The 25655-nt window shown below is 31.6% G+C and overlaps 2 protein-coding genes across 2 annotated transcripts; one reads left to right on the forward strand and one right to left on the reverse strand.

Moving 5' to 3' along the window:
* Positions 1–12041: 12041 nt before the first annotated feature.
* On the forward strand, positions 12042–13929 carry LOC126879300 (neuropeptide-like 3). The gene is made up of 2 exons (XM_050642367.1): positions 12042–12114; positions 13636–13929. Exons 1-2 carry the CDS (start codon positions 12103–12105, stop codon positions 13876–13878), a joined length of 255 nt encoding a protein of 84 aa, XP_050498324.1. The 5' UTR covers positions 12042–12102; the 3' UTR covers positions 13879–13929.
* An 8873-nt stretch (positions 13930–22802) lies between these two features.
* LOC126878562 (uncharacterized) lies at positions 22803–23728 on the reverse strand. Its single transcript, XM_050641352.1, has one exon. The coding sequence runs from the start codon at positions 23511–23513 to the stop codon at positions 22803–22805; it is 711 nt and encodes a 236-aa protein (XP_050497309.1). The 5' UTR covers positions 23514–23728.
* Between the last annotated feature and the right edge of the window lie 1927 nt (positions 23729–25655).

Below are 25655 nucleotides of genomic sequence, written 5' to 3' on the forward strand. Positions count from 1 at the left end.
TATGTTTTCAATCTCAGGGCTTTTTATAAAATTAATTACTTACTTACATGGCTTCTAAGTATTTCTCAATGGTTCCTAATCGGGATAGGAAAGAAAAGAGTAAAATAATACACACATATGGGTTACAATTGTAATCAAAATATTGTTTATTTTATTTAAATGGCAATCACTGCTTAATATTCGCTATATCTTATTATTCTTAAACATAACATTTACATATGGGAATCTTATTTCCTTTTGGTTTCCAATTGAAAGTTTTTATTAACATTTAACTATTATGATTTATTAGCAACAATTCTATTTAAGTTTGATGAAGCTTTTCTGATATTATTGATTATGTTTCTTCAATTTTAAATGTGGTATTTAATACAAAAAACCCATACATTCATGTCCAAACAAATGAGACTGACCTTTTTCTGGTGAACTGAGAATGTCTTCACACAAAATCCGTTTCCTGCTATCCTTGGCTGCGATCAAAACCTCGTCCTGGCTTCCAGTAATGTTCTCCTTTGAAACTAGCTCGTATAGCTCTCGTTTCCTGCTTCTGTCGTGATGCTGTGTTCTACCTTTTTCGAAACTGCAATCAGCTACCGGGAACTCTTGGCTCAAGGAGGTTCTTTTACTCTCAACCTGGCCTACCTCTCGTTCCACTATAGATACTCCACACTCACGGAACTACACCGGCTTTCTCACTCTCCGTACACTACCGTCTACTACTGGACTTCACTTCTCGACAGCTCAAAACATTCTGATCTCTATTTGTCATTCATTCCCCTACTTTCTAAATATCCCTTCCAGATTCACAAATCAAACTTCCACCACCAACTCTCATTCGCAGTATTCCTCAAAACCAATTTTTAATCTTTCTAAATATGCTTAATGGATTTCAAAAGAAAAATAGTTAATTCCCATTCTAAAATTACTTTCTACTAATTACAAAATTTAATGATCTATTATCTACTTCCACTAAGTCTTATTTAGCATCGGCTAATGATCGAACCTTCCGCGAACTACGATAATGACCTATTATCGATTTCACTTGAGTTTTATTTAGCATAGGCTAATGATCGAACCTTCCGCGAACAACGATAATGGTACGCCATTCACTTTGTTTATTCTAAGCGCATTTTCCCGAGTTTCGTTTAATCACTTCTTAAAATTAAATATAACAATTTGTTGTATACAGGTTGTTCTAAATTTATATGCCCGTGGTTGAGAAAATTGAAAATATTTTATATTAAATTGAATTTTGTTTATAATTATCAAAATTTAATTTTCATATCAAATAGAAATATAACAATACATATCCACAAACATTATCCCTTTTTCAATAGAAATTTAGGCATATTTCTGAGCTCGCTAACATTTGAATGGTATAACCAATTTTCAAAATTAGACATGCTTTGCAAAGATAGTGATCAGTACTATTAGAAGCTGTAAAGGTGGGACTTAAATTTTCGATGTTTTTGAGAGTTTTGGGGATGAGAACGAAAAACAGGCCCTAAACAGGAAGGGCTGTAAAATCCACACCGTTGGACTAAAATGGATGGTTGACATATGAACGGGTGAGTCTTTTCCTAAACTTCAAGAAGGGAGTCAGCACAATTTTCAATTCCGTCAGATTTAGAAAATCGAAAATTTCGTGTATTTTATTTATTTATATTAAATATTTAAAGTGTCGCGTGTAGGGGGGTGTGGGTATGCGCCACTGGTGAGAACTGCCGTTCTCTGGTAATTAATGTTATTAATTTTTCTGTCATTGCTGCTCCACCATATTTCAGTAATTCGTTTGGTATTCCATCTTTACCAGCAACTTTTGTGTTCTTCAGCTTTTCAAGTATTTTCCGAACTTCCTTTGTACTCATATTAACTTCTTCATTTGTGGTAATCTCGTGTAAAACAGGTGTTTCCGATTCTAGAGTCATTTGTTCTTCCTCTGAACATAGCTTTTTTAGATAGTTTATCCAATGTATCCTTTTCTATGTGTTTTGGTTCTATTAGTTCCTTTACGACCGTTTTTTGACCTCTTATACTTCCTTTTGCGGAGTATAAAAGCATGTTCCATTTCTTTCAAAAACCGTTCCCAGCAATAATTTTTTATTCTTCTTACAAGTGAATATGTTTCGTTTCTTATCGTATATTTTCTTATCTTTTGTTCTGATATAGGTTTGTTATATATCTTACCAGTTTGGCCAATGTAATTTTTTATGCAGTCACACATGTATGATATTCTGTTTAGGAAAATAAAAAATTCAACTCTAAAGAATATAATATGTTAACATAAAGCCCATTTTACCTGAAAAAAAAAAGAAATGCGTTCCGTACGGCACCTGCCGCTCCTTTCAACTCATACAATGAGATGTATCATTATCACAGATTTATCGATACTCGCTCCTTATAAAACAACAATTGTTTTGTTACATCGCGTTGGGAATAGATGATACCTCTCATTGTATGCATGAATAGGAGACCAATTTCTAAGGATTTTGTTCTTGTCACATATTCGTCTGTCATTATCATGTTTGGTTTGGAAACAGATAATTATTGTCGGATATTCATTATTTTTTAATATGTCGTGTTATTATAATAGATATATGTTAGTGGCCATATTTTAGTGTGAGTAGGATTTGTATACGATGAATTTCACTATAGACCAGGGCATTTAGCATTAAAAACACCGGAATAAATCAATTTTTAAATACAGCACTTATAGTCTGGGCTATCGGAGAATAGGCAATTTTTGGGAAGATTTATTTACCAGCAATTTTATTGCTGGAATCGAATCTTATGATTGTATATATTAATAACATAGATATGCACAGTCCGCAGATACTGTGCTACTTTTTTATAAACAAAATGGCGCCCGAAAATCGTGTTTTTTAAATTTTTGCTCTACAACCCCAAAGATTTTAACTTTACACCAAAAACACCCAAATAAAAATTCACCGTAATTAAATTCTGCATGAAGACGTGTTTTTCGCAATTTACTTTAACGAAAATTTTCCCCGGAAAATGCGGGGTTTTCCAACAAAATCTTTAATATTCAACTCAAATTATAGATAAGTAATTGTTTATCTATAATTAAATAACTTGGTAATATAAAATTTCTTTGCGTCTAAATTATAATTCCAGAAGCCGATGGAAATTGAATGAACAGTTTAGCAACAATTGAATTAATAATTAAAAATTTACTAAAATAACCACAATAATTACTATACATAAGAATACCTATGATTTTTGCATAAAACGACTCTGTACCTATCTTATGCATTTCACAGAATTGAAATTTGACTATATAGGCGGCCTCGGAAATATTTTAAAATTTTAAATAATTTTTTGGCTTCTAAACAAATAGAATATCTCACGAAAGATTAAATCAAATTAAACCATGAAAACTGTATTGGAAAAAAAAGCAATAGGACGCATCTTCTAAAAGAAAAACGTTTCATTATGATGAGTGGTTCCTGAGATAAAACCAGTCAACGTTGACCGGAATTTGCGGCAAAGATAATAAAGAATAGGATCATAATTTTAAAACTATCACCTTTTTATTTTTGTCCTCTTTCACCACACCAATTTTTATATCTTTAAAGTACGCATAACATAAATTATTATAATAAAAACTATCGATATTACGAGTGAAATTTGCCAAAAATGGCAAAATTCTAATCAAAAATTAGGTTGGAAAAAATGTAATATCAAAGATCAAAATCGGTATACGTTAAAAAAATGCATTTTCTCGGCTCCCCATGGAGCAATTTTCTTCATTCTTTTTTTGTTCCCAAGTAACTCGAGTAGAGCCATGTAACTAACGCATTATTAAATGTCAAAGTTGCTTTTGTTTTATTGTAATAAATTTATTTATTTATTATAACAAAGTTTTTTAATTTTTTTAAATAAATATTGTTTAAACAATTATGCAGCTTTCAAGTAAGAATATTTGTGTTTTAACGTTAAAAGGTACACTTGTAGTAAGTTTATCTAAAAAAAGTCTACAACTGGAGAAAATATGTAGTTTTCTTTTCTTATAAAAAAATTATTATATTATAACAAAACAAAAGCAAGTTTGACATTTAATAATGCGTTAGTTAGATGGCTCTACCCGAGTTACTTTGGAACAAAAAAAGAATGAACAAAATTGTTCAATGGGAAGCCGAGAAAATGCAATTTTTTAACGTATACCGATTATACCGATTTAAAGGTGATGGTCTGAAAATTATGATCATATTCTTTATATCTTTGACGTAAATGCCGGTCAACTTTGACCGGTTATATCTTAAGAACCACTCATCACAAATAAACGTTTTTCTTTTAAAAGAAGTGTCCTGTCACTTTTTTTCCAATACCTTTTTCATAATTTAATTTAATTTAATATTTCATAAGATTATTCTATTTGTTTATAAGCCAAAAAATTTGATTATAATTTTAAAATATTCGTGAGGCCGCTTAAATAGTCCAATTTCAATTATGTAAAGTGCATTAGATAGGTACAGTGTCTTTTTATACAAAAATCATAGTTACTCTTATGTATCTTAATTATTGTGGTTATTATAGCGACCGTAAAGTTTTAATTAACAATTCAATTGTTGCTAAACTGTTTATTTAATTTCCATAGGCTCCTGGAATTATAATCTATACGAAAAGAGATTTTATTTACCAAGTTATTTAATTATTGATAAACAATTACTTATCTAAAATTTTAATTTAAAATTAAAGATTCTGTCAGAAAAACCCGCATTTTCCGGGGAAAATTTTCGTCCAAGTAAATCAATAAAAACACGTCTCTATGCAGAATTTAATTACGGTGGATTTTTATTTGGCTGTTTTTGATGTACAGTTAAAATCTTTGGAGTTATAGAGCAAAAATTGAAAAAACATGATTTTCGGACGCCATTTTGTTTATAGAAAAAGTAGCATACTATCTGCGTACTTTGCATACCTATATTATTAATATATACATACAATCATAAGGTTCGATTCCCGCAATAAAATTGCTGGTAAATAACTTTTCCTTGTATTTTGCTAATTAGCCCAGAGTATTAAAGATTTGCAACTGTTTGCATTGTGTTCAGGATTTCAGGAAAAAAGTCTACAATAGAAAATGGAGAAAATGGTCTTTAGGTTCAAATGTATAAAAATAGGTAGCTTGGATAATTTAAAAATGGTAATTATTAAAACATAAAGAGGAAAATATCCTTATTATTTAAAATATTATTATAACACTTTGCAGAATAAGTAACTTTATGAAATACTCAGGAGTGTAAACATGTATGTATTTCTTTTTGATAAAATTTCAACCCAATCTCAATTGTATAATAACTGATCATTTATATGAGGTGGGTTCTTTAAACTTTCCTGGTACACCAACTTAAATTGATTTTGTTTTATAAATATCAATGAGGACCAAAATGATGGTAAAGTAAAGAATGGAGCTGAATATTAATAACTGGACGGGGTCGAAACGAAAGGAGTGACCTTTTTATTGAAATAATAATAACGTAACCCTAATTTAAATCTAATATATGGGTCAATTGCAAACTAAATTAAAATAAATTAGTACAGTTAAATGAACTTTTAAAATAGAGCATTAAAAAGTTTGAGCATCGCTTTTAACATTTTGTAGAGAAATTTTATTAATGTATTAAATAATTTTATGATTATGTCACATACAACTAATCTTATAATGCATTAAATTATAATAATCTTCTGCGGTATTTACTTTAAGCGTATCACCTCTTAAGTTGCAATTAAGTATATAGTAAATGACATTAGAATTCCATTACCTTACTATATGCAGATGGTCTTTGAATTTAAAGTTCTCACGCAAATTATTATGCAGTTTCCACCAAGAAATTAAGGGGATGGGTACGTAGTTTCTGCTCCAATGCTATTCAAATGGAATTAATTTTTTTTTTCGAATCCTGAGAAAACTCATAATTATGTTTGAAAAATTTAAACGCAGAATGAAAGCTTACGTTATTAGCGAGTGCCGAAATTTCCTGAGATCTTCTATAATATTTATTTTAATAAATTACAGCGGTGAAAAGCTAAGAGAAAATTGAGTGTGATTTTTAATTTCAAATATCTCATTCAAAAAAAAAACTTTTTATTTATTCTAAGGGACTTTCAGCACTCATTAATAATTTAGTCTTTCATTCTGCGTTTAAATTTTTCAAAAATATTTATTGTTTTTTCTGGATTCGAAAAAAATTAACACAATGTCCCTGGTAATATTTTTCAAATTTATCTTTGTCATAAAACTGCATACAATGCACTCAGTCGAATAGAATATTGTCAGTCAGGCAGTGACAATCAGTGACAATTTTAAATATTTGACATGGCATCGGGAATATTTTGAGTTGTTGATTAAATAATATTGATAGTGTATTTTTGATAAATAATTGATTTAAGACGTGAACTTAATAAAAAGTTATTTATTGTTTATTATTTATGGAAGATCCAAGCAGAGAATACACCAGGATATATTCAGTGATCCCAGTATTTTGTTGTTAAAGATGTTCAAAATTGTAAGCGTTTCATAGGAACAATATATTATTAAAAAATCACTTTATCACTTTTCCTCTTTTCTCGACTGATTATTAGTTTTTGTTGTACATTAGATAAATTATTACAATCACTGAATACATAGTTAGTGAAAAAATTATCAGTAGTAATTGCACAAGAGCTCTAAAATTCTATATTAATTTTAGAGATCGAGTGCAATTTGTTGCGATTATTTTCATGAATAAATCTGTTCAACACCAAAATTTTATTGTAATTTATTTATGTAAGTACAAATTAGTACAATTAAGCACACAGTTGTCATAAATATTAATTTAACGGTTGAAAGTCATCACTTTTATAATTTTTAAATCATTAATTGTCATTAATGTCACTGAATGTATTTTTTCGTAGCAACGAAGGGCACCTGACGTAATATACTTGACGACGGGAAATTATCAATAATTCTCGGGTATAATTTCACAAGAGGGTGAGAATAAATTAAAAATAATGCAACAGTTTTCGAAAATTTGTTGTCTGGCAATAGACACGAGAGCCCTCATGGCTCGAGTGGCTATTGCCCAATGACGACCAAATTTGAGTAAAAATTAAGCATTATTTTCCTATTTATTCTTACTGTCGTGTGGTATTCGTAAGATTATTTTTTAATGCGTATATTATGGATATTTTCTTAAATGTGACAGTTGTCAAGACTAGGAAACTGGTTGCCATTAAACAGAAACAATCCACTTAAAAAAATTCTATCGGGAATTTTCTACAGTAGATAATTCTCAGTATAATTTTAATCTGACTGGACAGAATTAAACACGTGATCAAATATCTTACTATACGATTGGAAGTTAAAATCATCAAAAAATAATCGATTTAATTTAGATTTATGTAGCTTTCTATTGGTCAGAATCTCCTATGAATGAAATAATCATATTAATTAACTGAATTAATAGTTAAGGCAATTAATTATAGAAGTAACAGTTATCCAAGAACATTCAAAATCCATCTTTAAAGTTAATGATGACATTGTCAAGTAAAGTTTGCATATCCATACCAGTGAGAATTTTACTACACGTAATTTGCCGTGTAAAGACAGAAAAAGTAGAGATATCCGTAAAATATTTGCGAATTATGTACCGATGGCCTTAAACATTTAGAACAGCTGTAGAAAATGGCAGGTCTACCATTCTATTTGTAAAGCAAAAATCAATTATAAGGACAAGGTAACAGCATTTAATTATATTTTAAAATATGTATGGTACATTCCATGTCAAATCACTCACGCAAAAAATTTTGGATCTCCGATTTGTCTGAAAATTGGCAAATAGCTTCTGCGGGATGTAAAAATAAGATATTTAAGGTTAAAAATCTTCTTCTTCTTTTTTTCTCAAAATGTTATTGTATGCTATTTTACAGTGATTTGGTGTTTATTTAAATAAATTTGCATTTTCTATCGTAAAGTATCAATGAAAAACATAATATTTTAATAGAAGAGATTTAAAAATTTCATTATATGGCATTATAAAAAGTTATTTTGATTCAAAACAAGTTTTTGATCAAATTTTATGGTGTAGAAAACGTTAAATACCGTTTTTTACATTTTCCTCCATTCCCAAAATTCGTCATATTCGATTTTTGTGAAAATTTGCCCACAGATAGCCAAAACATAGAACTTTAAGTGGTTAGAAGGATTTGAATTATATTATAAGACCAAAAAAGTTACATGCAGTAATATCAGACTGAAAATATATTAGTCCAGTCGGGATAGAATTTGACCTTGCATGCCGAGCTGCCCAAAATTTTATTTTTCTAATCTTTAGGGAAGTCAATAGTAGCCTAAATTTAAAATCACGAATGAATTCCTCCCTTACGTTAGCCGCCATCTTGATTTTAAAGGAGAACCTGTTTTGCTCAACATCTCTGCCATTTTTAACTTTTCGACAAAAATGGTAGGAACTGAAATTGTTCCAAATAAATCGTGTTTACAATAATTATTACACTTTCTTTTTCATAATTTTTGTCGTGAGGTCGATATTTTCGAGTTAATTGTACTTACAGTAGACGCCTATATTTTTGACTATGATATTGCATGTAACTTTTTTGGTATTTTAATATAATTCAAATCCTTCTCACCACTTGAAGTCCTCTGTTTTGGCTATCTGTAGGAAAATTTTCAGCCAAGTCGATTATGATGTATTTTGGGAATGGAGATAAATGTAAAAAAATGGCATTTTAACGTTTTTTACACTAAAAAAATTTGATCAAAAACTTGTTTTGAATCAAAGTAACTCATATAATGTCATTTTTGAGTCCTTTTTATTAAAATATAATGTTTCCCATTGATACTTTACGATAGAAAATGCAAATTTGTTTAAATAAACGCCAAATAACTGTAAAATTGAATAGAATAACATTTTGAGAAAAAAAGAAAAACATTTTTGACCTTAAATATCTTATTTTTACGTCCCAGAGAAGCTATATACCAATTTTCAGACAAATCGAAGATCCAAAATTTTTTTTGCTCCAAAATTGGGTGATTTGAAATGGAATCACCCGTATAATAATATACCTTGAAGAGTGATGTTTAACACCCTGGTGGGTGCGCTTTTAACAATCATGAGTGAGCGCGGGGCAGTACTTTATGGCGCAATCATAAAAACGTATAAACAAGTTTATAAACGTTAACATCAAGTTCTATAGAATCTTAAAGTTGAGATAGTTAAATCAAATATTTTATTTCAAAATAATACAAAAATAAAATATTATTCTACAACACAATAAATCTTACTCCTAAATAAAGTTTTCCTCATCTTCCTATTACTCCACTTAGGCCCGGTTTTTCAGTGAGCGGTTAAAATTTTGGTTAGCTAACCTAGTTTAAATTTTAATCAATATTTTAACCCTTATATCGTTTTTCAGTGCTTTAAACCAAGATGTGCAATTCTATAGATTTTTGACAGAAAAATAAACAAAATAGAATTTCATAACCTATTTTATAAATAACAAATAACATAACATTACAAAAATGATTAATGCATTCAAGTTCCGATTCTTCATCTGATGATGAAGATATAATCAAGAATATAATAATACATAATACAATATTTCCCGCGATAACACAAAATGTCCTAATTTAACTAACCTCTTCTGTCAGCAAATATAGATAAACGTCTGTCGGAAAATTCGGAGTTAAACCACCTATGATAGCGAGTATCGGTTAAAATCTTGGTCAACTTAAACGGGTTTAAGCGATAACCTAGTATTGAAAAACTGATTAACCATAAAAATTTCGGTGACCAAAAAATCTGGGTTAACCCAGCGCTGAAAAACCGGCCCTTAAGTAAGCACACAATTTTGGCAGGTAATCGTTTTATCTATCCGATGTGTCGTGTGTTTTGAAGTTTCGTTGTTTTGAACTGACATTTCCGATATGTCTTGTTTTAGGTGAATTAACACCTCTTCAGAACGTGGTTTGAATTTTTTGATGTTGGCTCTGGGTCGTTGTGTTTGCAGAACCACTGGTGCCATCTTTTGCTATAGTTTTGGAGAACTGGATACTGGGGATCTAGTTTCTAGAGTAGTCAAAGGAAAAAGGATTGTAATGAACGGTCATTTTCAGAGATTTGATGCTAAGAAATATTATGATTAATTATTGAATTTACGATATTATTGAAATTAAAAATTATAAAGCGGGCTGTATTGTCTCCCCCATTGGCGAAATTATTCCGATTCGATTTTTCTGCACAAACTTACTCAAAAAGAGGTCCTTATAACAAATTCACAGGCTGCCAGGAGGTGCCATGGTCGAAAAATTGTTTAAAAAATTGTTTTTAAACAAATTCACAAAAATATTTTTTTTATTTCGATCAAATTTTTTTTTTTAGATAATTTGGTTCATTTTGAACAACAAAGGTCTCTTTTCATTCTGCTATAAAATTGATTGTTGTTGAGTTATACGCGGTTTAAAATGTAAATATACTTCACGTATACTTTAAGCCCTTCACACACTGTTATCTATAATGACAGTTTTCACAAATTAAAAACTTATACATAATATGACATAGAGTCGATAAAAATATTTAAGAACTCATTAGTCCTTTCGTATATTAAACGGGATAAAGATATATAATAAGCAACTCCATGCTTTAACTATGATGTCAGAAACTGCTAACACAAAAAAGCTTCTAACTCCTGCCTGCATGTAAGAAAAATTTATACCAATAGTGGTATAAGAATAGATATCGACATCCGCCTAACAGTAAAATTCCGGAGTACACGTTAGCCGGGCTGAGCTAAGCTACAAGCATTAGCCAGCCGGCCGAAGAAACTCAAATTCAACTAGATCTAAATCTTCGACGGCTCAAACTAGACTTCTCTACAGCTCAAACGTGACTGAAATTTCGATTTCCCAAAATCAATCTTCAGAAACCAAACGCCCATTCTAAAATCATTTGATTTCCCCATCAATAATCCTCACAACCAATTACAGACTTAAGGCACTCAGGTAATCAAAATTTTAACCAATACGAGAATGCAAAATACGCTCTCCAAAATAGCTCATCCAATCACCAAGAGGATAAACAAAACCGGTTTTAGTAGTTCCTACGACTTTCTTCCCACGAAAGATGCCAAATCAACGAAAATGACACTTGGATTTGGTAACACTTAGAACCACTTATCTCCATACGATAAACATTTTCCAGTTTCACAGTCGCCAAAAACACATTAGTGAAAGATTTATAGCTAAAGATCACTTTGGCGGTTTGAAATAACGTAAACAAGTGGAGAAATAAAATTTTTCTGTATTCACGAGAAACACAGAATCACAGACGACCTAATACCACGCAATACACGGTACATTTCTACGAAACTGATCTAGCATATAGGGTGGAACGATAATATTAGGGATTCGAAAACGTTAGTGATTTGGGTACCCGTTACAGTACTAAATAAAAAGTTATAAAACCAGATGAAATTTAAATCTAATTTTTTATTAATCTAATTCTAATCTAATTCCTTATATATTCTTCTTCTTATTGTACCTTTTCCTCTAATAAAGTCGGAAAATCATCATGGCAATTTGTAATTTCGCTCTAAAGGGATCAGCAGAAGTACAGTTAAACCATGCTCTCAATTTGTTTACCTAGGTGATGCGTCTTCTTCCACGACTCCTTCTAACCTGTATCCTTCCTTGTATAATTAATTGCAACAAGTTATAATGCTCGCTTCCTCATGGCATTTCCCAAATACTTCAGTTTTTTAACTTTAATATTGTATTCAAAACCTCTTTCTTTCCCCATTCTTCTCAATACCTCGACATTCGTGACTCTATCCACCAAACTTCCACCCTCCTTATATGTTAACACCGTCCAAACATTAGCATGCAGTGACAATTACTCCATCATAGTCTTCAGCCTTGTCGATTATACTGATATCTGAATCTTAACGAGGTACACGGAAGGTTCACCTAACCCCTCTTAACTAAAACTATATTATATCATTCAATATAAATAATGACATCCCCAAGACCCATATCATCAGTCAACTTCTTTTAAGTTTAACAAGAAGATTAAAAAAACAACACAAAAAATGTTCAAATTGGTAAGTTCATGTAATATCCTGCTTTTATGTTTGTCTTCTTATAATTGTTAAGGGTATCACTTCCATTCTTTAGGGTAGTATCCAGAAAATATAGTCCGCATCATCTTAAGTTCAGTTGAGTGAAGTTTCTATTAGTTCTTTAATACTTGCAGTTTTCTGTTGACAGTCTTACCAGTCAGTGTTTTTGACAGTCTTACCATTATTTTGAGCCTTTTATCAGCATTGTGAGCCTCAAAATTTAATTTTCATGTTTATTTATTGTGTTTACTTTTGGGGGACATGAAATTATCTTATATCACATTTTTTCAATTGTACAATTTTCATGCGGTTGCCAATTGTATTTAATATTATTAATGGGTATTCTATTAACTTTTATTCCCTGTATTTCTTCTTTAAGTTGGGCTTGGTGATGGACTTTATTCGCCACATTAACTATTATTGGTATACTTGTATATTCAATAAAAGAGATTTACATGATTTGGTTAACGTCCAATAATCAATGAACATAATTCATATGATAATAATATACTGAACATTGAATATCAAAGTATCGACTCATTCTGTACGCTGCATATTTTTAGGACAACAAAAATAACAACAGCTATTTGCATAATGATATATTCTTTAGCAAACAAGCAAAGGAAATTTTTCCGATAATTATCCATTTGAATATCTTCAATTTCCATTTAATTGCTTAATACCAATGTATCCTTAACATCGGATAATGAGCCTACGAAGAAGAGAATTTAACCTTTTTTGAGTTAATTTTTCACAACAATTTAAAAGATATTTCGGTATGATACCAACAGTCATTTAGGTTTTTTAAGTAAAAAACTGGTAATCGCCTTGCAGTGAGACAAAAAAAATAAGAAGAAGAGGACTCTACTGATTCGTTAGCATTATACTGTGCTATAGCTGTCAAAACTAACTGACATCATTCTCGGCTTCCCTTTCTGTGCTAGCTTTTGAAGTTTTTGAAGCTTTTGAAGATTTTAGTCGACTTCTATTTTAAAACAACGTGGTCAAAAGGTAAATATAGTGTGATCATATTAGTGATAAGAGTTCTTTTTGTTCTGAAGCAGTATTTTTGTGGCATCTTAATTCAGTTTATTATTTTTACTGTGAACAAGCCAACATTTTCCTCTGAAATAAGTTTTTTTTAAACATTTCGATGTCCACTCCATTTCCGAAGCTGTTTTTTATTGGAATAAAGTTTGCTTGTATATTTTTTTATATACTTCTATTCCATAAACAGTATCAATAGTATAGTTCTGTTTTCTCTGAACTTTTTATATTAGCAAATTGATAGCTTTGAGTTAAGCTTTTTACACATTACTGTCATTAATTGCCATCTAAATAATCGTGTGTGGTATCGATATTTTCACTAGGTTTTTAAGCTTAGTAATGTTTTCAAGCTTGTACCTTGATGATTTAGTTAAATTATTTTCATTTTAAAATAAACTCTCTATAAGCCTAATATATTTTTAACCTAATACTTCATTTGTATTTCATTTTTTTTAGTGTTTCGTAGCTGCTCTTCTGGGTATTGCTGTTACTGTACCTGCTCCAGAACCAAAGCCTGCACCAAAAGCTGATCCAAAGGCTCAATTCCTAGCTGCTCCAGTTGTAGCTGCTCCATCGGTTGCCTATTCTTCCGCTTATGTTGATGCTCCTCTGGCTTACTCCAGTTATGCGGCTCCTGCTGTGTTTCCTGGTGCTTATTCTGTGTACCCACAATATTCTGCTTCGTATGTGTACTATTAACTTCAAAAAGATGTAATTTATTGATAGAAATATAGAAATTATGCAAAAATATTTTCTTTACGACATTTTTGAAAACAGCTAGCGACGTTCAGCCATTTATGAACAACATTATAGTAACGTATGAATCTACATTTCGAAGCTGACAAAAATGATAAAAATAACATTAGATAAAACAGAAAACAAAGTCAAAGTACAAAACCTTACTGAAAAATATGAAATCAGAGAAGGAGTAAGACAAGGGGATCCCTTGTCATCGCTGTTGTTCAATATATTGTTAGAAAAAGCCAACACGAGGCACGCATAAACAAGTTTGGTCTCGTATGCAGGCCCGGCCCCAGGGGTGGGCGAACTGGGCGGCCGCCCAGGGCGGCACATTTAGGGGCGGCAAATTTAAATAACAGCCAATTTTTGAAATTGAAGAAATAATAAATTATGTTTTTAATATTATAAAAAATCAATATTATGAACAAGAGGGACAAAACTGCAACTGTAAAAACGAGAATTAAATAAGTGAAACAATAACAATTGCAAGGTTCATTCGACTGGAAATCTATAACACCGCCTTCAACTGCATCGCATAAGAATAGTGGAATAAGAACTAAATTAAATTCACTAAAATGAAATTTACCGAAAATGGATATAATAATAATTGGAAACATATGGTTGAAGCTTTGTCCAGCCACGCTAACTCTCCAGCTCATCTACAGTCACAGCGACAGTGGGTAGAACTAGCAATTAGACTAGAATCGGGCAAACCCATAGAAGAAGAAACACAAAAAGTTCTAAATTCAGAAACTCGTCATTGGAAAAATGTAATAGAACGGCTTATATCAATAACAGTTCTTAGCACAACAGTGTCTTTCATTGAGGGGCGATTCTGATAAAAATTTTCATCACAAAATTAAATTTTTAAAGCTTATTTTGCTCTTTGGAAAATTTGATTCTGTTTTAAAAGAGCGCATTAGGAGAACAACGAATAGTAGTAACAAGCAGCATCACTACTTAGGTAAACGTATTCAAAACGAAATTATTCAGCTCCTCCATGACCAAATCAAAAATTAATTTTTTAAGTTTTGAAATCAGCAAAGTATTATAGCATAATTTTAGATTGTACTCCTGATATTTCTGGAGTGGAACAGATGACTAAATTGTTGTACGTTTTGTTGATTTAGATTCCTCTTCACAAAGCTTAAAATTGCAAAACATTTTCTTAGATTTGTGCCCGTATTGGAAACTAATAGCTTGGGACTTACAGAAAGCAAAAACTGAATGAACTGGGGATACTTTTGGAAGATATGAGAGGACAATGATACCTATGATAATGAGGCAAACATGAAAGGGAAGAACTTTTTGTCCCATGTTCTAGCCATTCACTCAATGTAGTCGTCTTCCTTAGTGGCAAAAACTTACAACTTTTTCTCAGCATCTATTCATCGTTCGTTTATACTGGAAAATCATATTTCTATCACAACGTTGAAACCTTTTTCCGAAACTGGATGGGAAAGTAGAATTGATGCATTTACTCCGAGCAGATACCAAATTGAAGAAATCTACGATGCTCTTGTAGAAATCAATGTCATTAAAAACAACGATAAAAAGGTTGCTCATGAGGCAAGCTGTTTGGCGAGTCAAATCCGTGATTTTATTTTTTTTGCTGTGTGGTAATATAGCATGACATTTTACTTCATGAACTACATTACTACCTACATAAATTTTTCTAATTTTTGTACGACATATACCAAATTAAGGATATGACTGCTAGTGATTTATCAGATAAATGTTTTAAGCTGTGTGATGCTTTAACTTTTGATGAGTTAAAAGATCTAAATTATGCTAATCAAAAGATGAACTCAAACTCAAAGTACTTTCCACGATTGTGAAACCTAAGAGTACACATCTTGAGACCCTGAAAATTATTAGAGAGTATGATTTTGATTTCGCACCCAACGTTAGTGTTGCTTTGAGGATTCTATTAACCCTACCAGTGACAGTGGCATCTGGAAAGAAAAGCTTTTCAAAGCTAAAACTTATAAAAATTACTTAAGATCAACTATGTCCAAGGAACTTTTGAGTGCTCTAGCGACAATCTATTGAACACGAAATTGCAGAATTCCTGGATCTTGGAGAATTATTAAAAGACTTTTCCCGTGCCAAGGCAAGAAGAGTGCTACTTACTTAAAAAAGTAAGTGTGGTAAAATGTCATGAAAATGTTGCAAATGTATCCTACATATGTTTAAGCAGGTATCGTTCAAATTAGGTAAAAAATGGCGTATTAAATAGTTTAGCACAAAGCACACATCAATAAAAATACAATCTTGGCGACCACTGAAGAAAGGTGGTGAGTTATGGGTCTTCTACTAAGAAGGGGGGGACACTCGCCGATCTTGCCCAGGGCGGCAAAATCCCTAGAGCCGGGCCTGCTCGTATGTTCCAAGAAATATCAGTGCCTAGCATTTTTGTAGACGGCATTGTGATCATAGCCAGAAGTAAAATATAATTAAGAGACACAGTGGGAAGATTAGAAGAAGAGGCTAATAGACGGCTTGTATATTAATGAAACGAAAAACAAAATTCCAATATATGGAATGGTAAGACGAACCGATCATTAATGGACAGTACCTACCTCACGCTAATTACGCCAAAGAATATAACCTACAAATTTGAAAAAGTCAAGAAATTTGAATACCTGGGAGCGGATTTCTCGTGTGAAGCTTGTAACAGTGAGGAGAGACAAGAAAGGCTGGTTGTTTATATGCCTTAAAGAGAGTGCTGAGAAATACCCACATGTCTAGATGTGCCAAAATCAGGATTTACAAAATCGTAATCAGACCTGTAGTCACCTATGTGAGTGAAACAGGAACACTAACAGGAACAGCAGAACAGTTGAAACTTCAGATATGAGACCGAAGTGTGTGAAAAATATAAGGTGGAAAAACCATAAATGGTATATGGAGACTCAGAATAAACCAAGAATTAAAAGAACTATACAAAGAGCCTGACTTAATAGCAGTCATAAAGACACACAGATTAAGATGGATGTAACACTTGCAGAGAATACCTCACATCAGAATAACAGTAAAAAGTGCCTTTTAACTAGTGCGGTGGTAGGAAAGATGATAATAAGAAGACCAAGGACATGTATTATTATTATTATGAATATAAGTACATTTACATAAAATAATAAACCAAATGCTAAAAATTAGTAAGGATTAATCCACAAAAACTGATAAAGTATTGTTAAAGACCATACCTACTGAAGATCCTCAAAAACTCAACTTATGTTTTGGAATTTTCTGCTCTGTAATTTGACATAGTATTGAACTAGTCACCCAGGCAACCAAACGACGTTTTTATAACGTAGATAACACGTAATAAAAATTTCCAATTGACGTATTTCTATGACGTAGTACCAACGTTGAAAATCACGTGTATTTGTCTCATCGATTTGACGTCATAATTGTGACGATTTTAAAACGTCTAAAAGGTGACGACTTTTATACGTCGGTAAAATCACGTCTTTAATACTTTCAAAAAGTGACCTCTTTCAGATGTTTCAAAATAGGTAGTATAAAAAATAGGTAACATGCAACCTATAGGTCTACGTCCCATGTGTCGATGAAGATATACTACCATTTGTTTAAGATCGCTTGTGCATTAGAAGCAATCAAACATTGATTCTGCATGATTGTAGCAGCCCTCGCATTATAGAATTTTCACTATTTATATAAGTATACCTACTTACTGTGACAAAACTGAAAAAACATACAAACTAATAAATAATTTATTAACAAATTACTCAATAAAACTCGATAACACATAATTAGTTCATTAACTATTAATTAATAAGAAGAATACTGCATTAAACTGACTCACTGAGCAAAAACGAAGACAAATCTCTTAATTAACACGTTTCTTCAACTAAATATCTAAATGAAAATTCTTATTTTATCACACAAGACACAAATCACGTAAACAATAAATGAGAAATTTCGTATGAAAATTATTTAACGAAATTGTTTGGAGTAATACAAACAAACAAGCTTCTCCCAATTTTGTGACGTCAAACTTAAACTGTCTGAAATGAACACGTTTTTTAAACGTTATTTTAACGTCATTAATCTTACTTATTTAAAATTACCTACAAAAGACGTCTATGTGAGGTAATTTTCAAACAGGTGTATAAATTCAACCAAAACTGACGTTTCCTCGACGTTATATGACGTCAGTTGGTTGCCTGGGCACTAGTCTATGAGAAAAAATTTAACTACAGAAAAGTTTTTTAACATACTATTGCGTAACATATCATACGGAGAAGAAATTTGGTTTTAAATAAATGACTGTTCAGTACATAATAGGCAGAAAGTAAAATACTTGTTTTTATTTACTGTGTTCAGTTAGTTCATTGAACATACGGTGAGGACGTTTGAGTTGGAATAAATTAATTATCTCGAGAATGGGTGAATTTGGTGAAAAATCCTGAGACACATCGATTTTATTTTTAAATTATGACTTTTTGGCATATATATCATACTACTGACGTCATCCATCTGGGCGTGATGACGTAATCGATAATTTTTTTAAATGAGAGTACGGGTCGTATAGTAGCTCATTTTAAAGGTTATTTAATTCTCTATTTAATAATATAATCATTAATATAATTATTTATACAGGGTCGCCAAAAAATAATTTTTAAATTAAATAAATTGATGCAAAAAAGAATATATTGTAATTTATTTATTTCAAAATACATTTTACTGCTTTCAGAAAACAGAAAAAATGTTTATTTGACAAATAAACATTGCTTTCCGCTTAAATCAAATGCTCAAACTGGTAAGAAGCAGATGGGTGATGACTTTAACATCGAATTTAGGAGGAAAGCAATGTTTATTTGTGAAATAATTATTTTTTATGTTTTCTGACAGCAGTAAAATGTATTTTGAATTAAATGAATTACAAAATATTCTTCTTTTTGCATCAATTTATTAAATTCAAAAAAAAAAAATTTTTTAGGCCACCCTGTATAAATAATTGTGTGAGTGATTATATTACTGAATAAAGAATTAAATAAATTTTCAAATGAGCTATCACACGACCCCTAATCTCATTTAAAAAAATCATCGATTACGTCATCACGCCCAGATGGATGACGTCACTATTTTGATAGATATGCCAAAAAATCATAATTTAAAAATAAAAATTGACCTGTTTTGGGATTTCTCTCCAAAATTGCCCATTCTCGTGAAAATGAATATATTCCAACTCAAACGTCCTCACTGTACAGAGAGAGTCTGTAAAGTGAATTCAATATCTCAAATACTAATTGTTTTTTTGGAAAATGCTCAGACCCGTCGATTAGTATTTCAAATTGTCCTTTTTGACATTCAATAATAATGTATACAGGGTGTCCCAATTTAGAGATATGACGTCATCGTCGATTTTCTTAAATGGCAACACTGTCATTTTGATAGCTAATTTGATAGGGTTTGTAAAGTTATACATAATTGCAAAATATCAAATTTTTATTCTCTACCATTTACAAGATAATAGAAAATAACAAAGTTATATCTGTAATTTGGAATATATTCAATAATTAAAATACTAACTGTTTTTTTTGAAAAATGCTCAGACCCGTCGATTAGTATATCAAATTGTCCTTTTTGACATATAATAATAATGTATACAGGGTGTCCCAATTTAGAGATATGACGTCATCGTTGATTTTCTTAAATGGCAACACTGTCATTTTGATAGCTATTTTGATAGGGTGTGTAAAGTTATACACAACTGCAAAATTTCAAATTTGTATTCTCTACCATTTAGATGATAATAAAAAATAACAAAGTTATGAAAAAGAAGTAATCAACTAATAATTGAATTTAATTATTTCAATAAATTAAACAAAAACTCATAATGTTGCCCTCAATTATTGTCAAATTGTCAATGGGCAACGTTATGAGCATTTTCTTAATTGAAATAAATAAATTCAATTATTATTTGATTACTTCTTGTTCTTCATAACTTTGTTATTTTTTATTATCTTGTAAATGGTAGGGAATAAAATTTTGAAATTTTTCAGATGTGTATAACTTTACACACGCTATCAAAATATCTATCAAAATGATAGTGTTGCCATTTAAGAAAATCAACGATGACGTCATATCTCTAAATTGGGACACCCTGTATACATTACTATTATATGTCAAAAATGACAATTTGATATACTAATCGACGGGTCTGAGCATTTTTCAAAAAAACAGTTAGTATTTTAATTATTGAATATATTCCAAATTACAGATATAACTTTGTTATTTTCTATTATCTTGCAAGTGGTAGAGAATAAAAATTTGATATTTTGCAGTTATGTATAACTTTACAAACCCTATCAAATTAGCTATCAAAATGACAGTGTTGCCATTTAAGAAAATCGACGATGACGTCATATCTCTAAATTGGGACACCCTGTATACATTTTTATTGAATGTCAAAAAGGACAATTTGAAATACTAATCGACGGGTCTGAGCATTTTCCAAAAAAACAATTAGTATTTGAGATATTGAATTTATTCCACTTTACAGATCTTATATTACGTTGTTTTTTTTTATTGAGTAAATATTTACTTTTGTCTTATGTCTCTAGTTCCCTGTTTACTAAGCCTTGTAATGCCATTCGGTTTTTTGAGAATTCTAATATTGGTACCATGTATCTCATATCTGTCAACATCAGAGAGAGCAGGGATGAAAACCCTTAGAAAAATTAATCGTTAACACTACGAGATAAAGCAAGAAGTACGAGAGATATATGACGGAGATTCAAAGTGGAGAACATCAGGTATTTGTAAGAAAGAGAACAGTAAAAAATGTAACCCTCATTTCACACGCTAAGAATTTGAACGTGCGATGGTTGGAAAGCACTATGACATTCCAATGGTGGCAAAGTGGCAACAAATCCCTTGGTATCTTTCACATTATACGGCGGTTGCAACGTTCGGTCAAGTCGCCGTGTAATGTGAAAGTTACCATGGGATTGCTTGAACCACTATTGGAATAGTCATCGTACGTTCTAGCTATCGTACGTTCAAATTCTTAGGCCACGGTTATATTGGATGCGTAGTCTGACGACCAATCAGTCGGACATAAACGGACGACCTTCGTAGTGCGACTAGGTGGTTGGATTGCATGCGTATAACTGCGACTTTGCGTTCAGAAAACATGGCTGAAGATGAAGAATATTTATTAGAAAATAATTTTTTACGCCTTTTGATGTTAGAAAACCCAAGAATATGGGTAAATGATTTATATAGAAATAGAGAAGAAAATGGCGAGTTTCACTTAATATGGAATGATTTGTTATTAGGGATTGCAATCCGGTCCGGCGGATCCGGTAATCCGGCGGATCCGGTATTTTTTCAGCACTACCGGATCCGGCAAATTTTGCCGGATCCGGTCCGGTAACTACGGAAAGAGTTATTTTCCTATAGAATTTTGAATATGGTCTCGAAATCAAACTGTATTTTGGAATCGTTATATTTTGGAATCGTATAAGCTTAAACAGTGTATCGAAAAATCTTTAATTGACATAAAATCCAGTATCAAAACGGACCATGAATGGTCATCAATTAAAGGTTTAATTGACAGTCTGCAGCCATGTAAACTGGCTGTAGAAGCATTAAGCAGACGAGAGTCTACCCTTCTGACTGCAGATACAACCTTAAAATTTATTTTAGAACAATTAAACAAACAAGGCACGACCTTCAGTGGCGAATTAGCAGACACATTACGTGAAAAAATAAAACAACGCCGGACTTTTATGACCGGTATATTAATTTATTTACAAAATCCAGCAAAGTATAATGAATATTCAAAACAATCTGATGATACATTTTTCATGCCAAAGAAAACTTTCATGCGACATAAATTGACAGAAATTTTAAAGAGATTTACAACAAATGATGAGGAAAATGTAAAAACTTCGGAAGAAGAAGATGGCAGCTCTGATTCAGATTCCGAATTGGTGAAAACTAATTTAACATTAAAAGAAGAATTAGAAAATCAAATCAATCACGAAATGAAAGATTACAAATACGGCAAGCAAACAAATTACAAAACAGCCCTCGATTTTGAAAAAATATTACAAAGGGAAATGACATGTTACGAATTAGATGGAATAAAAGGAACGTATTTAACCCTTCTATATAACTATTTATTGACCATTAAGCCAACTAGTGTTGAGGCAGAAAGGGCCTTCTCGGCTGCAGGATATATTAATTTGTACTTCTTTAAGAAGTAGGTTAGGAGACGACACAATTAAAACAATATTTTTCCTTCGTTCATATTTTCAAATGCAAAAATCAAATTGACTTTTTTAATTATGTGTTTGTTTTTGTTTATTAATTATAGTTAAAGTATAAAAAGTTTATGTTCTTATGCAAAAATTAATGTTTTATTTATGTTTTTATGTTTTAAATCATATATAATACTTTACTTAGTGTATCTTGCCAGTGCCAATGGCAATACTGCAAATTGCAAATATAATCAGGTATACTGCCAATCCGGTCGGATCCGACCGGATCCGGCCGGATTATCGTAAATCCGACCGGATCCGGCCGGATTCGAAACCATACCGGATTGCAATCCCTATTTGTTACACCAACCACAGAAGTTTTTTGAATATTTTCGAATGTTACCTGACACATTTAATTATATTTTGTCTCATATTTCCGGAAGATCGGAAAAACAGTCGAACTTTCGAAAGTGTATTCAACCAGCAGAGAAACTGGCATTAACGTTAAGGTAAGTCATTATTTATTATTATAGAAATTATTGATTAAACTAAATATTTTTTATACAAACTTAAAAAAGAAATAATTTTTTATGCAGTAATGATATAAAAACTAAAATAAACTAATAAAGTACTTTCATTACACTACTGAAAATTATGTAAGTATTCTCGAACCCCTGAATATCCTGCTTCGTTTTGATCCATTTCTTGATCCACTTCAGTAGTTCTTGTCCAGACAGACTGGGCACGTGGCTGGACTTCCAAAAGAACTTGTTGCATTTTTCGCACATCTGAACATCCTAGTTCGTTTTCTGATGAAGCTGATGGCAGTACCACTTGATACCTGCTTTGATCGGTTTCTTGGTCCACTGCAGTAGTCCTTGTCCTGACAGACTGAGCACGCGGCTGGGCGTCCAAAAGAAATTGTTGTATTTTTATTCGTACTGACAATTTTTGGTCTTCGGGTATTTTCTTCATGTACGGCATCAGACTCATGAGGAAATGAAAGTCACTATCTTCTTCCTTTGTTCTTTCCTTACACTTTTCTCTATATGCTTTCAGTTTTTCTTCTTCTATAGCTATCATTTTTTCATATACTGAAGATTTAGCTTTTTTACTCTTTGTACCCGTCTCCTTATTTGCTTGAGCTATTTTAGCAGCCTTGGGTGTCGTAGTCATAGTGTCAGTATTTAATTCTGAATCTGAATTAAATTCAGAATTATGATTTCTATCATAATCAGGTTCAGAAATTGTATCTGGATTAGTATTTTCATCGTATGAATTTTCTTGGTTATTGAGAGGAGGAATATTTCCTGTAGCATTTCTTTGGGTCATGTTGTCTTTTAGGAAAAGCATCAGTGTGAAATAAGGCCATTTTGATGGTATTGATATTCCACCAGCATCTCCGGATCGCCCTTTTTTTGTTTTTGCTAGTTCTTTTCTAAAGTTATCTCTTAGTCCCCGCCATTTTGATTTGAGTACATCACCTAAAAATTAAGAAGTAAATAGTATGTTTTGCAAAATGAAAAATTAAATATGGATTGCGTTGAATTAAAACGAAATTAATAAGTTAAAATTGGTCTTCAAAGTGTGTGTGCCAATAATTATTATCTAAAACAATTATCTATAATTATAATAACAATTATCAATAATTATTAGTATTTTAATTTTGTTTGTTGTTTTAGATATCTTTCCACTGGACTCGCTTTTCGCTCTTTGGCGTTTTCATACAGAATGTCTCACACAACTATAAGATTAATTGTTTACGAAACATGCACTATTATATGGGAAACTTTTTATGAAAGACATATGCCTTTTCCAACAGAAGACATGTTTCGATCAATTTCCAATGATTTTTTTAATAAATGGAATTTCCCGAATTGTATAGGGTGTATCGATGGCAAACATATTCGAATACGATGTCCCTCCAATTCAGGATCCATGTACTACAACTATAAACGATATTTCTCTGTAGTACTTCAAGCAGTTGCAGATGCAAAGTACAGATTTATCTGCGTTGATGTTGGGGCTTTTGGTAAACAAAGCGATGGGGGTGTTTTTTCACATAGTTCCCTATATCAGCATCTTGAAAATAATTCGTTAAATTTGCCAGAAGACAGAGCACTTCCACAAAGCACTGTGGTACTTCCGCATGTCCTTCTTGGTGATGAAGCATATCCTCTGAAAACCTCTTAATGAGACCCTATCCTAAAAGAGATTTGCAGGAAGAAGAAGAAGTATTTAACTATAGACTCTCAAGAGCGAGAAGAATGGTAGAATGTGCTTTTGGCATATTAACGTCCAAATGGAGAGTATTAAAAAACGATATGGAAGTTTACCCCGACAAAGTTGATATAATTATAAAATGTACATGTATTCTTCATAACATTGTAATTGACCAAGAGGGTATAAAGGAATTAAATCTTCCAGAAACAGTATCAACTATGGAGACGTACCAACCAAATAGATCAAGAATTAACAACAGAGCAAATCGACAAGCATATGATATTAGAAATGCCTTTAGAACGTATTTTAATAGTAACGCTGGGTCCGTTCCATTTCAATATGATCGTTTTTAACCTCTCAAAATATAAAATGTATATAATTTAATAATGGCAATACTAAAAATAGTCTGTAAGTACCTTAGTATGTATTAAATAAATATTAGATTAAAAATAATGCAAATATCTATAAATATACTTACTGTTTTCACCCATTTCTTTTGCCAGGGATATCCACATCTTACGAGCCATATCTCGGTTGTGGTAATCCTTATTTGTTTGGTCCCATAATGCCTGTCTTTCGAATACTCCCAAAATTAATTTTTCAATGTCCACCATTTTCAGTGTCCAGACGCACGTTGCCGCACGAAAAAACAAACAAGTTTGTATTTTAAAATTAGTCGTGCATACACGTGCATTAACTGACGACTATTACTTATTCAATATAACCGTTCTTACTTATCTGTCCGTGTTTGTTTCATTCGTCCGACTACGCACGAGTACGTCCGACTCGTTAGTCGTCAGAGTACGCGTCCAATATAACCGTGGCCTTAGTGTGCCTAGTGTGTGAAACTGCATTTAAGATTATGTAAGCAGACTAGTGCAGTCACTGAAGGTTTTCATCTCCGATTTCGTTGAACCTCCATCGATTTTCATAAAAATTGGTGAGTAATTAGAGGATACCTCAAGGAACAAAGGTGACATGATGCCAACTTGTGCTTTTACCCTGGGGGTGGATGCCACTCCTTCTCGAGGGTGAAAATTATTTTATTAAAAAGAACACCATAAGTCGATAGAGGGAAAAATTATAAGCAAAATTTGTTATACAGTATGTCCCTGTAAGTTGTATCCATATGGAAAACTTTTTTATTATTAATTTTACGAAAAAAAGTTATTCTTTATAAAAATCTCTGCATGGTCCAAAACCTAAGATATAACCATCAAATATCAAATTTTTTGAATATTATACGAGGTATGTCAAAAAGTTTGAATTTCA

Source organism: Diabrotica virgifera, chromosome 1, assembly GCF_917563875.1.
Source record: "Diabrotica virgifera virgifera chromosome 1, PGI_DIABVI_V3a".
Lineage (NCBI taxonomy): Eukaryota > Metazoa > Arthropoda > Insecta > Coleoptera > Chrysomelidae > Diabrotica > Diabrotica virgifera.